Source organism: Orycteropus afer, unplaced genomic scaffold (assembly GCF_000298275.1).
Source record: "Orycteropus afer afer isolate SDZICR_OR568_19922 unplaced genomic scaffold, OryAfe1.0 scaffold00001, whole genome shotgun sequence".
Taxonomy (NCBI): Eukaryota; Metazoa; Chordata; class Mammalia; order Tubulidentata; family Orycteropodidae; genus Orycteropus; species Orycteropus afer.
In genome coordinates this window covers 37243832-37264173 of record NW_006921588.1, presented here as the reverse complement: position 1 = coordinate 37264173, position 20342 = coordinate 37243832, and the positions used below count along the sequence as shown (strand labels likewise).

Sequence of the window (20342 nt, the reverse complement as noted above, 5' to 3'; positions counted from 1 at the left end):
ACAACAATTAGTCTCTGTATGCCTGGACAAAAGAGGAAGAAGGACAGAGAACAAAACCAAAAAACCAAATGCACTGTTGTTGAGTCAGATACAACTCATAGCGACCCCTCCTTGGGTTTCCAAGGCTGTATCTCTATAGAAGTAGATTGCCCAACCTTCCTTCTGAGTAGTGGCTGGTGGGTTTGAACCGCCAGGCTTCTTGTTAGCAGTCGAATGCCTTAGGCACTATGCCACTACGCCACTGGAACACGAGGAGGAAATAGAATGGTTGGCTAATTGCCTTCATGAACAACCTGTTTCCTTTGCCATGAGACCAGAAAAATTAGATGCACAGCTACTATTACCAAACATTTTGATCAAAGAAGGCTGGAAGAACTCTTGACACTACTGCCCTGATATAAGATTTAAACTTTAAATAAAAAATGTCCCCTGAAGTCTTAACACCAAAACATAGTTAAGCTTAACCAGTAAAGCATGTATGCCTTAAGCATTATGCTCTTTTCATATCTGTCTATATGGGATTAAATTGCCAATAGCAATTTGAAAAATTAGATAGGAAACTTAGGGGGCAGTGAGTTTACATTAGTGGGGAAGGAACAACTCAGAAAAAAGGAACAACTCAGAAAAAGAGGTGAGAATGGTTGCACAACTTGCATGCTGTAATCAGTCACTGAATTGCACATGTAGAAACTGTTGAACTGGTTTATGTTTTGCTGTACATATTTCAACAACAATAATAAAATAATATAAATTACTATAAAAAGAAAGAAGCAATGCCGAAGTCTCCAAAGCAGTTTCCCCCGTAGCCTTGCACCCTGGAAAGCATGGTATATTCTGGACCTTTTCCAGCCACAACAAAACTCAATCTGTCAATGCATACCCACATGTCAATGCATACCCACACCAATCAAAACACGCCCATCTTGTGTGCCTTCCTACTATTTCCAAAACAGCTCTGGTTTGTTTGGAGAAGAGACAGATTATGGACCTAATTGTGGAGCAATATTTCAGGGACATCTTGACTGTGAAATTCTGGAGAAAAACTCTTTGCCCTAAGGGATGATTTTAATGACTATGATTTTAGGACCAATGACAGTCCAGCAAGACAAAGGATATACTTTTTAAGTAGACAGCACTATTATATTATATACATGTAAGGCTCTCTGTTTTCTTGCAAAGTATTATATATTTTACCAAAAAAAAAGGTTTTCCTTACCCTGCATCTGAACCATTTCCACAGAGTAAAGGGTCCTTTTGTCCATCCAAAACATAAAAGTGGCCTGTTAATATAAAGAAAAAATTGTTTTGCTTCATATTAATCCTATTCACAATAGGAATAAATGAGTGTTTGACTGTCTTACTTATCTATCAATAAAATACATTTACAAAAGTGGCTTCAAACCCAAAGTTGCAACTATTTATAGTGGAAAACTCATTCAACAACACAAAGGTTAGTATAATGTAGAAATACTTCTTACTGTCATCATCAATATAATCCTTCCAATTAAATGTGCTCACTGTTACATTAACAAATGTCCCATTCGAATGCATTGTGCCATTAAAGTAGGAAGTGATGTTGGTTTCAAAGGCAGAATCACTTGGGGGCCATTGCAAACATTTATTCCTCAGGTTGCCCATGAACAGCTGCAGCCCGATGAGAGCAAACACACTCAGACAGAACACAGTGAGGATCATAACGTCCGAGAGCTTCTTCACTGACTGGATTAGGGCCCCCACAATGGTCTTTAAACCTGAGAAGAGAATGAAAGATCAGCTTAGAAAGTGTGCCATACACACAATTTCTTTTTACTACACACATGCATTCTCCTTTCCCCCACAAATGATAGCTTGAGCTTTATGGACAGCCTCATGGATTGGAAAATGGATGAAGAGCAGGTTTTATGAACGTTGTGCTTTCTGGAGAGTCAATATGAATGGTTAAATTTCTAGAAATTTCTTTTTGTTTGTTTGGTTTTTATGTACTTCCACACAAATGTGAGAAACTTGCAGTTGTTTTTTATCTCAGACTTTGTGTTTCATAAGGCGTTTCCCTCCACCTCATTTTTTATACTGGCCTCCAAGTAGCGATGATTTAGAGGAGAAAAGAATTTTTAGATAAAAAATTCCATATCATGTGCATGCTATTCAATAATAATCTTTTCTCCTTTATAAAAGGAGATCCATTTTCAAAATAGATCTACAGTGAGTATAGAATCCAGATCACTTAGTAAAGCCATGGTTGTAAAGCTTTTTCTGAATGCAAAAGAGAAAACTTTATGTCAGTAAAATGAAAGAAAAGGGGAGGGGCAGAGAGAAGAGAAAGCAAAACTAATACTTTTTGTATATGTCTCATGCAATGATTTGTTAAACTCAAAGGCTGACTTTATAAATAAGTGTGTCAGATATAACATTTTAGGAACTGAACTGACATCTAAGTATCTTTTGACATTCTGGAATTTTACTAACAAGAATACTAAGCAATAAAGCTAATGTTGTGAATGTGATTTCAACCTCGATATTATTATAGTATATTTAAAGTCAACCTCGGTGTTTAACCTTGCTCTCACCTGGAATGACTGAAATTGTTTTCAATGCTCGGAGAACTCTGAATGTTCTCAACGCTGAGACATTGCCCAGGTCCACAAACTCTGTCACATATCTGTAATAGGGGAGTTCACACACAAACACAATAACACACACAAAAAAGTTGGAGATATAAGGGGCCTACCACCTTACACCAGTCACTTCTTACCTGGGATTACAGAAATAGTTTTCAGAGCTCTCAAGACTCTGAAAGTTCGAAGAGCTGAAACATTGCCTAGGCTTACAAATTCTGTTACATACCTGTAGAATTAAATCAGAGTTACTGATCGTTTTGGCAAAGTTTATACTGACTAAAGTATCAATGCTGGTTTGGCATATAGGGCCCCATGAGCAAGCAGAATTGCAGTAGACTTCAGGGAGCCATACACTGAGAGGTGCTTTTATGGAATAAAATTGTGTTGCTTTATTTCAATGTAATTTTCACTGGTATGAACAAGTTTGTTTGTAAAACTAATCGAAGTATAGTTGGAGCTATTAATTTATAGTCAATGAATAACTTCATTTTGATGAAGAGAAAGTAATTCCATTTATGGTTCATTTATCAGATACATTTACCTTGCAAAACGTATTCTAATTTGTATTCTCAAAATGCGTGAGGCATGTAGTTAATTTGGCAAATAAGAAAATTCTACATTTAAAATATACCCTATCAACTTGGTTTATGCTGCAACTATTGCCATCCTTTAGGCTTGTCAAATTTTCAAAAATACTCACGCCATCACAATGACACTGAAATCCAGCCAGTTCCATGGATCCCGAAGGAAGGTAAAATTTTCTAAACAAAACCCTCTTGCCAAGATTTTTATAAGTGACTCAAAGGTATAGATTCCAGTGAATGTGTACCTAGGAAAAGTGTTCAAGCAAAAGTTTACTAACTTTCATAGGAACTGTTAAAATTATTTTCAAATACAACCAATCGCATCCTTTTGTGATTTTTCAATTCTCTAATCTTGCTCTTTATTTCTACTTATCAAAGAATCTTCTAGTTTAATTAATCTTGTAAGCCTGAGTAAAGGATTAAATTCAAGATAAAATATCGAGCCAAATGAAACTGATCTTGTTTAACTGTTCACATTTTAGAATAATAGTTTCTTATATTTAATGGATAATATCAAGTTTGACCCTTTAGAGCATAGCTATCCAATACAAATATAATGCAAGACACATTGTAGTTTTAAAACTTCTAGTAGCTGTTAGAAAGTAAGAACTTAATTTTAATATTATATTTTATTTGAGCCAATATATCCAAAATATTTTCATTTCAACAATTTAGTTAGGTTTCAAGTGGCTAGTAGCTACCTTAATGGACTACAAAGCTCTAGAGGCAGTATTTCTTGGATTTGTTTACTAAATATTTCATTCATATTTTCTTGATGAGCAGATTTATTTTAAGAATATTTTATATTTATAATCTAGAAAATATATTTCTTAACTTTATTTGACTTTTAAGATTCAAGTATAGAGTTGATAAAGCTGCTTCTTTCTCTTTAGTTAGACAGATAGACTACCCATCTATCTATCTGTCTATGATCACAGGAGATATTTTAGTTCTCTAGTATTTTATATGTGCAGTATAAAATATTGCACAATTATCAATTTCAGGGAAAATCAAAATTCTTGAATCTAACATTGCATTAGATACTGACTAACTCTATGCATTTGGACCAATTGGTTAACCTTACTCAGATTCAGATTTCAGTCTCAAAATGGTGACAGACCTTTCCATTTGTTTTTTGATCTGGTGCATTTCTAGATTTCTTTCCTCTGAGTGTTAACAATATAAATTATTTCTGTTTCTGTTTCTTCCAGAAGTTGAGAGTACCTGTTTTTCAACATTGTACTCTTTTTGCAAAGTACAATTTGAGTTTATTCTTCAAAGTACTTCACCTAAGCCACAAAGATTTGTTTCTCTCATATTAAAATTCATTATATTTTCTAGCCTCCTATAACTTTATATGTGAGAAAGCTAAGGTAGGGAATTTTGACAAGTTTTCTGTAGATATTTCTCTCATATCAGGTTGACAAAGAAAGCAGGAGAAAATGTATTCAGAGTTTTTCACATCTAGATTTTTCACATCATTGTATTTTCCCCCTTGTTTTCAACAACTCAGTTGATACTATAAAGAATAATTATAATCTCTAGGTCTGCTTCATATGAAATAGCTGACTTTAGTAGGAAGAACTATATTTTATTTTATAAACAAAGCATATATGTTTTAGCTTGGATCTCTGTGTATTGAATGTAATCACTATACTATTTCTAGTTGGAGAGGTAGCTGGCCTCATAAAAGGACATAAGAAACACCTCATATGTATGTTTTGTGTACAGTAGTTATGACTAGTGTGTTGTGGTTATGCTAAGGCGGTTTTAAGTTATCTACAGAGCTACTGTAAGACTATATAGTCCTTATTCCTATTTTTGCTTTTATAAATTTGTAGGGATATTTTGAGTATATCGTGAGTGTTGAGAACTTTCCAAGGAAATGGGTCCTAGAGCTTAACATCTGAGACAGATGTTCAAAAATGCTTGTTAACAAACAAAACTGAGCACATAAATGGGAATCCGGGCACCTTGATCTTTCATAGTTTTTCCCAACTCAGTTCCTAATCATGCTGTGGATTTTGTCCACGTCACAGGCTTTTTTTTTTTTTCCTGTAGTTATCATGTTTATAGGAATATGTTTCTTTATATAATACTACCCTCGCTATAGGAGCTCTGGTAGCATAGTGGCTAAGTCACTTGCCTGCTAACCAGACGGCTGGCGGTTCAAACCCACCAGCCACTCCTCGGAAGGAAGGAAGGTTGGGCAATCCTACTTCCGTAGTGATACTGCCTCGAAAACCCAAGGAGGGTTTGCTATGAGCCGGGGCCGACTCGATGGCACATAACAACAACAACAACCCTCACTATATATTATGTTGCTCAGGCCATTCTGTGTATGCCACATCTTTGTTCAGGGATTATTTCTGATGTTATCAAAAACTTTGGTTTTCATCTCAGAACTACTTTTTCTTTTCTTTGAGCTTTTTTTTCCTTTTTTTTTCAGTAGTACCTACTACTATTTTGCATGTTTCTGGTACCTTGCTATTAAATGGCTGCACATAATTGATCAGAAAACCTATGCAAAGTTTTCCAACTGAAAAACACAAATTAAAAATCTTTCTAAGGCTAAAAGTATTTTCACAATGACAATAATCATCTCTAAGTTAATCCTACTTCTTTAAAAAGAGAGACTTACATATTTAAAAACTGGTGGTGTTTGTTATATCTCTTACTGGGCATTAGTTTTTTTAAAAAGTAGAGACAACAATAAAAAGCACTTACTAAAAAAATTAAAATTAAAATTTCACCAAACCATTCATTGTATTAAATTATACATAAATAGACTCCATAAACTAACTATGTTCTGTTCTATGATAAGGCATATTTCTCTGAGGCGAATAACCTCATATTTGACTGACAAGTAAAGGAATAATGTTGTTGTAATGCAGAAACTGTAGTGTAAGCACATTTTGCCCAGCACATTGATGTTTTGAAACAGTCAGAGGAAGTTTTCGCACAATTGAGGAGAGAATCCTTAGCAATAAAGACCTTATAGAACTACTGCTCTTGGACTTTTCTCCTTGTATTAAAATATTGAATCAAATGTTTAATTTGATTCAGAGCTTCAAACCAGTTCTTCCTGGTACAGACATGACTATCAAAATGAAACTGGAACAGACCCAAATTTGTAAAATGTGGATATATCAGAACAATAACCAGAACAGGAAAAATTATGGGGCAGCACCCTGCTAGAAACTTAATTTTGCTCTTAGAAAACAAGAGCAGTGTGAGCACTGCATAGCAATCAAATCTCTTGATTGGCAGAGTCAGAAACACTGGTGCCTCACTCAAAGATGGCAGCTGATCATGCTGCTTTGAATGCATGTAGCTGGCTGTCCACAGTCCTGGCAATAACTCAGTCTCCCACACTAAAGGGCTCACTACTGCCTCTTCTGACTCTCCCATCATGGGGCTTTGAACTCTATTTTTTCCTGTTCCAGTTATCATTCTTCTTCACCCAAATTTAAAAAATTTGGATCTGTCTGGATTTTGCTTTCTCAGCCATGACTGAACCAGTTTGAACTTGTTTGAAACCTGTTTTAATGACATCATACAAATGGGCCTAGGGTCTCCAACTCAAAGGAGGAAGGGTAAAATTCAGATCTAAGGCAATAAAGGACTGTTGGTTTTAGGTTCCATAGAGTCAATTTTCGACTCATAGCAATCCCATATGACAGAGTAGAACTGCCCTGTCGGGTTTTCTAGGCTGTAATCTTGAAAGGAGCAGATTACCAGGTCTTTCTCTCATGGAGGTTGTCTGTCTGTGATTTTAGATGAAAATGTTGGTAGAGGTTTAGCTGGGTCAGTATATTTTTTATTTGGGGTTGTTACTGTTTTCATTATTGCTCTGGTTATGAAGCATAAGTTTAATAAGTTTTGAGTAGTCTACCCTTCATTACTTTTCCCTTAACCCTTGTTATTTTTGAACACAGTTTTCAAAGCGATTTTATTTCTTTTACAAGACACATGTAGATAACTTATATATCTAAATATTGCTCAAACATCTAAATAACTGAAATAAATAAATAGGATTTTCCTAAGTATAATATATATATATATATATATATATATATACAAACACATATATATAAAAGCAAAATGTCTAATATAATAATATAAAGCAAAATACCTAAATCTGTTTTACCAGAATATAACAAAAACAGTAATATATTAGAATAAAATAATAATTTCATTCATCAAATTACTAAAATGGTCATTGCATTTTATTCAACATATGTGACTATGATAGAGTCTTAAGTTGTGGACTAAATGATTAGTTTACCAGCTGGTGTATACTAACTTATAATGTTAAGTTACTATTATTGAATTTCTTGGAAAAATAATACTTACCTCACTGAAGAAAAACACCCCCAAAGAACTTCCCTTATCTTCTTTCATATTATGGAAATACCATTTTCTGAGATAAAAGTGTTTAGCTGACTTCAAAAAGTGGAAACCATAAGTCAGACCATAACAATAATGAAACTGCTAGAAAATCTGAGTGTGGATTTCTCATTCCAAGAAGTCATTCCTACTTACTCTACATTCTTTGTCCAGTCTGGAGGGTTACTCAAGGTCATAAATACACAGTTGGTCAAAATAGTGCACATGATAAGCATGCTGAATAAAGTAGATTATAGTTAAGGAATAATACTAGTACATTATCGTGGCTATTTACAAATTATCCAACACCAAAAAAAAGTATTAATCAACACAAGTTAACTGTGAAATTAATTTTGCTTAGTTGTTTTAAAACAATGGTAAAATAATAAGAAAGTTCAAAAGTGGTCATAATTCTTGGTCTACTCTCTTCATTTTATGTCATATCCTCACTAAACTGAATTTTATAGAGAAAGAGCTCTATTGGAAGCAAATGTATATTACTTTGCATTCCAATCAACTGTGTGAAATAGCCCAGCAAGAGAAATGGCAATTCACTCTGTTGTAAATTCAGAGTATGATGTAAGTGTAAAAATTGCATTGCAGATGTAATTGAAAATCTCCATTGACTCACAAAAGGTCAATCAATATAATATAAAGATCCTGAGAATGTGTAGCCCCGTATATTAAAAGATTACATTGATACGTATTTTTTCTGTATAGCTGAGAATTTCAAAGGAAGATACTTTAGTAGCCTTGTAATGATGTAACTAGTTTTTTTAGGGTTTACTATAAGAATAAAGGGAGCTCTGGTAGCATAGTGCCTAAGGCACTTGACTGCTAACCAGAAGGCTGGAGGTTCAAATCCACCAACCACTCCTCAGAAGGAAGATGGGGCAATCTACTTCCATAGTGATACTGCCTTGGAAACCCAAGGAAGGGTCACTATGAGTCGGGTCTGACTCCACGGAATATAACAACAACAAACATAAGAATAAAAGAAGTTACTATCTGCTGATGAGTTAGTATTATTTCTGACTTTTATTTTCATTTTAGACTGTGGAGAACAAGTCATTCATGGCAAGGGAGTTTATCCTTATTTTGATGTAAATCTTTTATTTTAAATATAAATACTTTCCAACATCTAGTCATACAATGAGAGAATTCAAATGTACCTTGAAATGTTATTAGACCCATTCCCCCTTCCTCTATGCTGATCATTTCCTTGTCTATCTCTTCTTTCAGTTCTTGTGTAGGTTTATTTATTACTTTTGAATCTGCCTTTATAAAATGCCCATTCTTCCCCACTGACTCAGAAAGTCACTTTTTTATTTTATCATTAATTACATGAGAATTTTCTTATAATCTGCACCTATTCAACCCTTTTGCATACACATTTTCATTGTCATTGTTACAGTTTTAAGTTCAACAACGTTTTAATGTAAGTTAGAAACCAGGTACAGAAGCACATTGTAGAAGCTTAATAAATATTTACCAAATGAAGGAATTAATGAAGGAGCCACGTGCTGGAGACACAGAACCAATTAAGGTGCAACAGTTTGAGCATTTTGTAATACAGATCATAATACTAACATCGATAGACTGTTTCTTTAGCAATGGTTATATGTGATTAATTAGGGCTAATACAAGTCTGAAGGAGATCTGCTGTTGTTCCTACTATGCAAATGTATTTCATTTATACAATCACGATTACATTTGTACTTCATAATAGTCATTCTATAATAATCTTGTTTGAAATTACAGAAAACCAATGAGCACAAATTAAACTAACAATGCTACCATTAATCTCAAAGAATATTATAAATGTTTTAAAGTAAGGATAGCATTTTCTTTAAAACCAACTGTTAGAAACAGCATTTAGACAATTCATGTGAAAAGGATATGAATGTACCAAAATCTTAATAGCAATTTTCCTAACAGGGTTTAGCGGAGTTAAAATATACAAAGCAGAGGTGGCACTGAATCGGAAAATTGCCTTCCCTTTATTCAATACTATAAAAGTCTGAAAAAGAAAACATGAGAAAAAAATTACTGAATTAAAAATGTGACTTATCTGAAGAGCTGACATACATGAAGAACTTCTTACCTTATTTGTTTGTTCAAACTAATTTGTTTAAATCAGTTGGTATATCAGAAGTATAATTATGTTAGATGTTTCTCCCCTATGTTAGCGTATAGCTGTAAATAAAAATATCACTTACTATTATCTAACCTGTCACTAAAGTTCTAATTTACTGAGACAAAGTAATGGTCCTACACTTTTTTTTTTTTTTCTAAGTTGCAAGGCGGCTTTAAAAGAGCAATGGTGGCACAGTTGTTAAAGTGCTTGGCTGCTAACCCAAAGTCAGTGGTTCAAACACAACAGACTCTCCATTGGAGAAAGATGTGGCAAACTGCTTGATAAAGATTACAACATTGGAAATCTTATGAGGCAATTCTACCCTGTCCTGTAAGGTTGGTAGACTTAGAATCAACTCAATGGCAATGGTTTTGGTTTAAGGTGGCTTTATAGATTCCAATTCTATTAAAAGTTCCCCATTTGTCTCCAGCTTTGGTAACTTTTCAAATTATTCTATGCATATTGCTAAAAATAATATTTATAAATATTTTAAATGCACAAAATCTTTCAACGCCAAAGTTTATGATGGTTTCCTATCATCCCTGCAGTATTTTTCCCTGTTTTGAAACCGATGACCTGGTTTTGCTGAATTTGTAGATATGTTGGTAACACTGAGAAAGGACAGGTACATTGAAAATTAGGCTAAAATATATGATTTCTCAAGGTATTCTGTATCTAAAACCCTGTGATCTGAAATCTACAATCCAATTTAGCATTTAAACTACGCTGCCCAGCGACTACCTGCCACATTCCTCTAGGATCACCTTTTCTTTTATCCAACCAGAAGCATTGTTGTTTCAGCCAGCTCAATCCACTTGCCAATCATACCTACAGCCTGACAACCTCTCCCTCTGTGACTCAGAAAATAATGAGTTTCATAGAATTTTACAGTAAGGTGGTAGCTGAGAGGTCATCAAATGCAAACTTCCCCACATTTCACCTCACAGAAAAGGTTCCACTGAGAATGACCCACTATTATATCAGAGTTTCTTAGTCATGACTGCCTATGTGAATCTCCTGGGGAGATTTTTAAATTGCCAATATTTGCTTCCCATTCCAGACAAACTGAATCTAGAATCTCTGAATGATGGCTGTAAACATGTTGTTGTTGTTATGTGCCGTTGAGTCGGACCTGACTCATAGCGACCCCTCCTTGGGTTTCTGAAGCAGTATCACTATAGAAGTAGATTGCCCCATCTTCCTTCCGAGGAGTGGCTGGTGTGTAACCAGCCTTCTGGTTAGCAGTCAAGTGCCTTAGGCACTATGCTACCAGAGCTCCTGGGCATAAACATAGGTATTTAAAAAAAGATTCCCTCAGGTGATTCTAGTGTGCAGCCAGGATTAAGAATCCCCGCTTTCTGGGAATGTCCTTAGCCATCAAAATCACCTCCTCCTTCATGTCTTTCCAGATAAATCACACTGCCTTTTGATTACCTTCTAATTGTTTTCCTTTACCAGCAAGTCTTAGTATATTAATTTGCACTCGTTTACATGTTGCTTGCAATTATAGTCAAGTAGCAATTTATATGTAGGTTTTGCTTCCCTGAGAACTAGGCTAGAAGTTGTTATAAATGATTGAGCATAGAGAACCCATAATCTACTTTTTCTTCATTTTTTCCACAGCATTTAATAGTGTAGTTTGGAAATGAATCACTTGTTTTAATTAAAGGCAGGTTTACTTTTAAGATGCCATTTACCTTTAAAACATGTATTTTATATATCCATTTACTTAATAATATGCCTTACCCTTTAACTAAGGGATAGATCCTATACATTCAGTTTCATTGACAATAAACTCTATTTGAATAGGTAGAAATATTTATATAGTAAGCATAAAGGGCAAGAAAAACAGTTTATCTGCTCTTTGCCCTTTTGTGTCGAAGCCCATGGAAGCAACCATTTCTTAACCACCTATTTTCCACATCTCATGCTACAAGTTTGACTAATTCTCTGAGAGTGAGTAAACTTTTCTTTATGAACAATAGGTTATTCACAAGGGGCAATTGACTCTGGAAAGACTGCCCTTGAAGCATAACATATTAAAGTCTGTGAAGTTTTAACTTCACAGGATTAGATTATTTAATATTAAAAGTAAAAAAAAAAAAAAAAAAAAAATTAGATCCAAGCCACTAGTGGTCTCTTCCCATCTGGAGCAAAGGAAAATGAAGAAGATCAAAGACTCCAGAAAGCAATTAAGAGGACTGATGGGCCACATGAACCACAGCCTCCTGTAACCTGAGACCAGAAGAGCTAGATGGTACCCAGCTACCACTACCATTGATGCTGCCCAGGACCACAATAGAAGATCTCAGCTAGAATGGGTAAAAGATGTAGACTAAAACTCAAACTCACACACACACACACACACACACACACAACCCAAGAAAACAAAAGAAAGAAAGAAAGAAAAAGGCCAGATTTACTAGTCTGAAAGAGAATGGAGGAACCCCTGAGATGATTGCCCTAAAATAGCCTTCTAATTTGAAATTCAGGATATTCTGGGAGGCCACATCTCAGACAATAATCATGAACCTGAAATATAATAACAAGAATGTGAAGAATGTGCTCCTTAGAACAATCAACTATATGAGACCAAAAGAGCAACATTTACCCGAAACCAGAATTGAGGAGGCAGGGAGGAACAAGGAAGCTGCATGAATGGGGACAGAGAACCCAGAGAGAAAATGGGGAAAGTGCTGACACATTGTGGAGATTGTAACCAAAGTGACAGAACAGTCTATGTATGAATTATTGATTGGAAAACTAATTTGCTATGTAAACTTTTGCCTAAAGCAAAGCAAAAAATTAAAATCTATGTGGACATTCAATGATAGCAGTAACATACAAATGTCCACCAGAATTTGAGTTTACTCATATATTTTTTTAAAAGTAATTTTCCTGAAAAAGCAATTGCCACTTGCAACATTAGGAGAAAATTTTGCTCTGAAAGATCTCCAAAAGCAGAGTGAACATTTTTTTACTCATTGAACAGTGAATTCTCTGCTCCTTCTGCAATGTTGGCCTTGGTGATGCTAATGGAATTAATACTGACAAGCCAAAGGCATCTTCATTGAATTTACAGGTTCTTGAACAGAGCAGGCCTTATTAACACAATCCAGCTTATTTCTGGAGAATAAAAACTGATAAAAATAAATCCTTGAGTTCTGAGAAATGAGGAATAATGTAATAAAGTCCCTGTATATTGAAGGAGCTATAAGAAAGAAGTTTGAAATTTAGGATTTTGCATTTACTAAGAGATGTACCTAACCTGAAAAGTGCTTGGGAGAATGACAGATGATTGGGAGAGGGATGCATAAGGCCAATTCCAAAGTTTGGTTTCCAAGAAATGAAAAGTAATTATGTGACTTTAAAAAAAAAAAAAAAAAAAATCGGCACTACATATTGCTGTTAGGAACTCTGGTAGCATAGTGCCTAAGGCACTTGACTGCTAACCAGAAGGCTGGCGATTCAAACCCACCAGCCACTCCTCAGAAGGAAGGTTGGGCAATCTACTTCCGTAGTGATATGGCCTCGGAAACCCAAGGAGTGGTCGTTATGAGTCAGGCCGACTGGATGGCACATAACAACAACAACAGACATATTGCTGTTAAGGTTAGCAGTGCTATAACTGGCAGTATGTTAAACTGGTTATTGTCTATTATGCAATCCTGCTTGCTTCTTTTTCCCAGATAAATGCATATCTTACAAGTTCACTAGAATTCTTTACTGCTGGGGGCAAAGAGAAGAGCTCTGGTGGTGTAGTGCCTCAGGCATATGACTGCTAACCAGAAGACTGGTGGTTCAAGCCCACCAGCCACTCCTTGGAAGGAAGATGGGGCAATCTACTTCTGTAGTGATACTGCCTCGGAAACACAAAGAGTGGTCGCTATAAGGTGGACCCGACTCCACGTCAGTGAGTGAGGAGGCAAAGAGTAGGATCCCGTCAATCAAAGAATTAAAAAATGGTGCAACTGATTAACATTTTCTTTTACTGTATTATTAAAGACTATATAGTTTTGTTTACTAGTTAAGAGTTCTGGTTCTGAAGCTTGACTGACTGGATTCCAGTCCTAGGTCCACCACTTAAGGAAGTGGGAGTTTGAACAAGATACTCAACCACTTTGGACTTCATTTCCCCATCTGTAAAATGAGGCTAATATTATACTTGCTCCACTGGTGATTTGAATATTAAATGAGTTATGTCAGTTAAAGTACTCAAACAGGGCCTGGCACGACATGAATGAGAAAAGGTGCTAGCTGCAATCATTATTACGGTCACTATTCCTAAGCTATTACCTTGGTCAACTTAAATGACATTAAACATGCATAAGGATATTACGCATCTAAGTAAATTAACTATGAAAATATATCATTAATTAATGGCAGCGAAAATGTTGTTCTTGTTTTTAATTACCATGGAAACGATTCATACCCTGACTCATGATGAGCCCTTGTATGTCAGAGTAGAACTGTGCTCCTTAGAGTTTTCAGCGAAAACCTTTTGGAAGCAGATCACCAAGCCTGTACTCTGAGATGCCTCTGAGTGTGTTCGAACTACCAACCTCCAGACTTGTAGTCGAGAGGTTAACTTTTTGCATCATCCATGGACTCCTCTAATGCCTTACAGTTTTAAAAGTGACTTTTACTTCCATTATTTCATATAATTAGCATAAATTTCATATCATTTTAAAATTCCAGTGCTGCTTCCATCAGCTTCTTACATTAACCCCTTCTATCCTAAGTATCAAACAACTAACTTTTTCCTCAATAGCACTGCAACTTTTATCCTTATAGATAGTTCATAAGGAAAAGTAGTGTAACTGACAGCAAGGAGTATGTCTAAATGTTTCCCAGTATGGGATGCAGTCACTAATAATAAATCAGGATTCAATTCTGGCTCTCCTCCTTGGAGGCAATAAAAACTGACTCCAACAGAGAACAAACTTAAAAAATGTGATGTATAAAATCAGGATGTCAAAGTCTACACTGAGACATATTACTATTATATAGACTGAACTAATTGCATCAGCATAATCAACACATTCCTTTTAAGCAGCTTTGCATGGAAAGACAAATTTATAATCACAATGTTCCTTGTTGAGATGGAGTCAAATGGTGCAGACGGTTTAGTTAGGAAGTCCCACGTAGCTCTCTCCAAATGAGGTGGCTTTGATTTTGGGAGGAAAGTACATTCAGTCCTACTGCTAAAGATCTGTCTAAGGACTCTCTCTTCAGTAATGCTAATGTTTGCCTTTATGCTTTTCTTTTCTTTTTTTCTTAATGCTTCCAAGTTGATCAATTCCTTTTCTTAAGGACATTTCCTTTCTTCAAGTAATATATATGTTGTTGTTTATGTGCCATCAAGTCGGCCCCGACTCATAGTGACCCCTCCTTGGGTTGCCTAGGCAGTATCACTATGGAAGTAGATTGTCCAACCTTCCTTCATATATATATATATATATATATATATGTGTGTGTGTGTGTGTTTAATCATGTCAAAGTAATCCATTTCCACCTTTAGAAGGTATCTTTGCAAATATTAACTTTGACTCAATATATCTCAGAGGAGAATTTTCCCCGTGTTTTGGGTGATGTCTCACCATTATCAGTGTGTGTGTTAAATAATATAGTAATTAAATTTCAAAAATTTCTTTATTAATTCTACACTAAATTACTGGAATAAATTACTTTTATAATTATATGACTATATATTAAATACCACCCTTCGTGAAACTGAGGTGCTTGAGTGGTGTAAACGGTTTCCACTTGATTATTAACCTAAATGTTAGTGATGCAAACCCACACAGCACCACTGGGAAAGAAAGTCCTGGTGACCTACATCCTTAAAGATCACAGCCAAGAAAACCATATGGAGCAGTTCTACTGTGTACCACATGGGGTCGCCATGAATGGAATCAACTCAACAGAAATGAGTTTTCTTTTGTTTTTTCATGAAATTAGCTAAAAAGCAAAAAAGAAAGAACCTGCTTATTTAAATTTGTTTTGTGACTTTAAATAAAGCATTTCAGAGCTTTGCTCCTCAAAGTATAGCCCATGTACCAGCACTATTGGAGTTCCTAGGAACTAGTTAGAAATTGAGGATTTCAGGCCTCACCCCAGACCAAGAAGTCAGAATCTGCACTTTAACAAGATCCTCGGGTGATGCATATGAACCTGCAAGTTTGAGAAGAACTTCTTTAGATCAATAGAGGCCTGTTCCATGCCTAGTTGGTTAACTGTCATTTCCTTTAGCCATTACTAATCTTTTAAAGGTAGGAATTCTGGTTTCACCATGGTTAAATGCTTGGCTGTTAACTGAAAATTTGGCAGTTCAAGCCCACGAGCAGCTCTGCAAGAGAGAAGACCTGGCAACCTGCTCCTGTAGAGATTTACAGCTTAAGAAGCCCTATGGAGCAGTTCTACTCTGTCTTATAAGGCTGCTAGGAGTTGGAATCGACTCAAGGGCGCACAACAACAACGCCAATCTTACAGAGTTAAATTGTATATTGCTTAAAAAAGGCAATTTCTTCAGCCATTATTTTTAAAAGGGCTAGCCTCAACTAATAAAGGTGTTGTGTTCAGAATCTTCTTTTCTCCATATGCAATCAATTCACAGTGATATTAATTTATCCTTAGTTTCTATATAGACCTGTTTTTATGTTTGTGAATGTGAGATAAAAATTGTAGTGTAAGATGCCAAAATACCAAAAGAGAAAGCATAGTCTATCATCCTTTTTTATATTTCCTATAAAATACCATTCAGCTGATTTAACAACAAAATTAGCTAATTCTGACAGAGCTATATGGTTATTTTAGCAATAAGAAGACATGGTCAAAATTGATGACTTAAATCATAGATAGATGGAGAAAACTGGAAAGTTTGTCTTCTTGACTTTTTTTTTTTTCCCTCAATGTGATGTTTTAACAATATGTAGGTGTCTCAGAATGTGACATATTAAATAAGGTAAACAGACTCCCAAAAAAGTATCTTTGGGAGAATATTCTTCTCAATGCTTTAACTTCTTATTTTAAAACAAACAACCTGTTGTCGTTGACTCAGTTCTGACTCATGGTAACGTTGTATGTACCAGAGTAGAACTGTGCTTCACAGTTTTCAATGGCTGATTTTTTTGGAAATAGACTGCCAGGCTCTCCTTCTTATGGAGATCTGGGTGGATTTGGGGCTGCCAAACTTTTGGCTACCAGCTGAGCACATTAACTTATTTGCACCACCCAGTGACTCCTTACCTTCATATAATACCTACTGCCATCAAGTTGATTCTGACTCATAGCAAACCCCATTATGTTTCCAGGGCGATCAATCTTTACAGAAGTAGATTGCCTCATCTCCCTCTCACAGAACAACTGGTGGGTTTGAACCACTGACCTTCTGATTAGCAGCCAAAAGCCTTACCTACTATTCCATCAGAGTTCCTTACCTTCCTATACTAGGAAAAAAAAAAAAAAAAAAAGCCCTCACTGCCGTGGAGTCAGATCTGACTCCTAGGGACCCCTCCTCGGGTTTCCGAGGTGGTATCTCTACAGAAGTAGATTGCCCAACCTTCCTTCCCAAGGAGTAGCTGGTGGGTTTGAACTGCCAGCCTTCTGGTTAGCAGTCACATGCCTTAGGCACTATACCACCAGAGCTTCCTACCTTCCTATTGTTGTTGTTATTTGCCTTCAAGTTGGACCCAACTCATAGCGACCCCTTCTTGGGTTTCCGAGGCAGTATCACTACGGAAGTAGATTTTCTCATCTTCCTTCTGAGGAGTGGCTGTGGGTTTGAACCGCCAACCTTCTGATTAGCAGTCAAGTGCCTTAGGCACTACACTACCAGAGCTCCTTACCTTCCTATAGGAGTCTGCTGTTTATTACCCTCTAAAATGCAAATCTATTGTTGAAAACACCTCAAGCCAAAACAAGAGCTCCAAAATAAGAAGTATAATATCTGCCCATGACTATTTTTGCATTTCTATTATTCTGTGTACTTAAATGTGTCAGCAATAACAGCTTTCCTTTGTTGTCAGTTTTAATTTTAACCATCCTGTGAAACTAGAAGTTGTTCATCTATTCATGCCTCTTCATAGTAGCCAACCATCGACTTCATTTCATATAAATTGTTCTGCTTATTATACTGTGCTTAAAAGTAAGTGAAAATAAAGATAATTAGAAAATAAAGATAATTAGAAAGTTTTTAATAGGAGACAAAATATGGCGCAGTATGTGTATATGCCCCCCCCCCAATTATATTAAAGGAATCACATTGAGGAAAAAAATTAGCTATAGGAAGTATAACATCAACACTCACTTTCTTACTGATATAGTATGGATCCAGATCTTCCAGTGGTTCTGACACCATCTCTGGAGGAATGTCTCCATAAATAAATGGAAGGTTCTTTCCAGCTTCCAAATCACTATTTGGCTTTGGTTTGTTCTCGTCATCAATTTCTTGCTCTTTTTTGGGCTTCTTGGCTTTCTCTTCTGCAACACGTTTCTCAATAGCAGCAAGAGATTCTCTAGTAAAAAGGCGGAAGCTTTCAGGTCCTGGGGGTACGAGCAGTGCCTGTGCCATCTTTTCATCCTGCACGTTTAATTACGTTTAGCTTCTTGCATGAGAATTGCCTATGATAAAGACGAAAGACATGACAGGAAAGCAAGCTGTAAGAAGGGTATAAGAAAAGCAACCAGGCTATCATTCAGTTTCTCTACTAGTATTTTTTTTTTTAAGTTGTGAACATTAAGTAATGCTTTCAGTCCTGCACTGCATATTTTCCTTGGAACACATCATCATTCAATCTAATTTTCAATAAACCAGCTTCATAAATTTGTCTAAAATTTGTTCTGAGATCTTTGAGTCAGTATATATAATAATGGAAAAGATCAAATCGAATGTCATTAAGTTGATTCTGACACATGGAGACCTCATGTGTGTAGAGTAGAGCTACACTCTATGGAGTTTTCAAGGCTGTGATCTTTTGGAAGCAGATTGCCAGGCCTTTCTTCCCAGGCATCTATGGGTACGTTTGAACCATCAGCCTTGTGGTGGTAGTCGGGTACTTAACTATTTTGTACACCCAGGGACTCATAGTATTATAAACTTCTTGGTAAAATATTAATGCAAAAATGCTTGCCAATCAAATTGCTTAATGACTCATTATTTCTCTTTTATTTTCTCTGCAACTTACTCCCCAAATAAAAGAATACTGATGATAATGAAATTATTGAGGTTAACTCCAGACTCATAAAATCTGAAGGTCAGCTAACCAAACTACTCCTCTGGTTGTCAGTATCAATGACAGCTAACTGGTCCTCTAGACAAGGTCTGACCAGCAGCTGTGACAGTGAACTCTGCCTCCAAAAAAAATCGACTCACCTTTAGAAATATTTCCTTCCTCTTAGTAAACCAAACTCTTTTTCCTTTTAGTTTCACACTTTGGATCATTGTGAGGCACCTGGATGGTGCAAAAAGTTAATTCACTTGGGTGCTAACCAGAAAGTTGGAAGTTTGAGTTTACTTAGAGACATCTTGGAAGAAAGGCCTGGTGACCTGCTTCAGAAAAATCAAGCCATTGAAAACACTATGCAGCACAATTCTACTCTGAAACATGAGAGGTTGCCAGCAGTGAGATGACTCAACAGCAAGTGATTCCAAGGCCATACAGAATATATTATTTCCTTCTTCCAGTCTGTTGCCTTTCAACTTTTCCATCACAATTATCACATTCTTCCATTTTGTGTAGTGGTTAAGAGCATGAATTGTGGAGTTACATTTCTTCTGTTCTATATGGCTCTGTTACTTATTAGCTATGTGACCTCAGAAAATTTACCCCCCCCCCCCCATTGCTCATCTAGAAAATGGAAATGATAATAAAGCCACTCTCCCAGGGGCATCATAAGAAATAAATGAGTTAATTTATGTTAAGTGTTTAGAATAGTTTCTGGAATATAGTAGGCATTATATTAGTGTCAATCCTTATAAGCTATTTATTTTCAGTTCCACCAGACATTTTTCCTGTTACAGTTTTAAGCACCCTCACAATTCAGACCACTCTCCTTTAAATAAGCTCATCACCTGCTATAACTACAACTGAACACAGAACTCCAGGAATTGATTGAGAAGTGCAGAAAAGAGAATCACATTCACACATGACTATCTCATGGCTGGGAGAAGACAGGAGGGAAGGCAGACATGTGGAATGACCCTACTCAATTTCTCAGGGAGGGGAAAAATTCTATCTGCAAGAAATATGATACAACTGAAAAAAAAAAAAAATGAAGTCAACTACATAAATTATGAAGGATAATTAATGACTATTTTCCTTTTTATATATATATTTTATTGTGATTTGGGTGAAGATTTACAGAGCAAATTCACTTTCCTTATAGCAGTTCACATATACTTTGTCTCATGTCATTGACCACAGTTTACCACAATGCAACAGCTCCCCTCCAATTTCCTCCCCATAGTTACCTCTTCCCAGTGTCCATTCCTCCATACACTCCTGTCCCCTGAGCTGTCTCCCTGTGCATAAGCAGCCCTTCTTTCTCCCATGATTGTTATCTCTAAGGAGTGTATCTACTTGAGGTAAATGTTCAACTCATATGCCTGTATTT

At 36.0% G+C, this 20342-nt stretch overlaps 1 protein-coding gene across 1 annotated transcript in view; it reads right to left on the bottom strand.

Annotated features, from left to right (window-relative positions):
* The window catches only part of LOC103203129 (sodium channel protein type 3 subunit alpha), a 115351-nt gene extending 97051 nt beyond the window's left edge, over positions 1 to 18300 (bottom strand). Inside the window, exons 1-7 of the mRNA XM_007948320.2 lie at positions 18037 to 18300; positions 9493 to 9611; positions 7748 to 7837; positions 3319 to 3447; positions 2753 to 2844; positions 1479 to 1751; positions 1217 to 1280 (exon numbers count right to left, since the gene is read on the bottom strand). Coding sequence (XP_007946511.1) covers positions 1217 to 1280; positions 1479 to 1751; positions 2753 to 2844; positions 3319 to 3447; positions 7748 to 7837; positions 9493 to 9611; positions 18037 to 18300 — 1031 coding nt within the window. The remainder of the gene's footprint in view (positions 1 to 1216; positions 1281 to 1478; positions 1752 to 2752; positions 2845 to 3318; positions 3448 to 7747; positions 7838 to 9492; positions 9612 to 18036) is intronic.
* Between the last annotated feature and the right edge of the window lie 2042 nt (positions 18301 to 20342).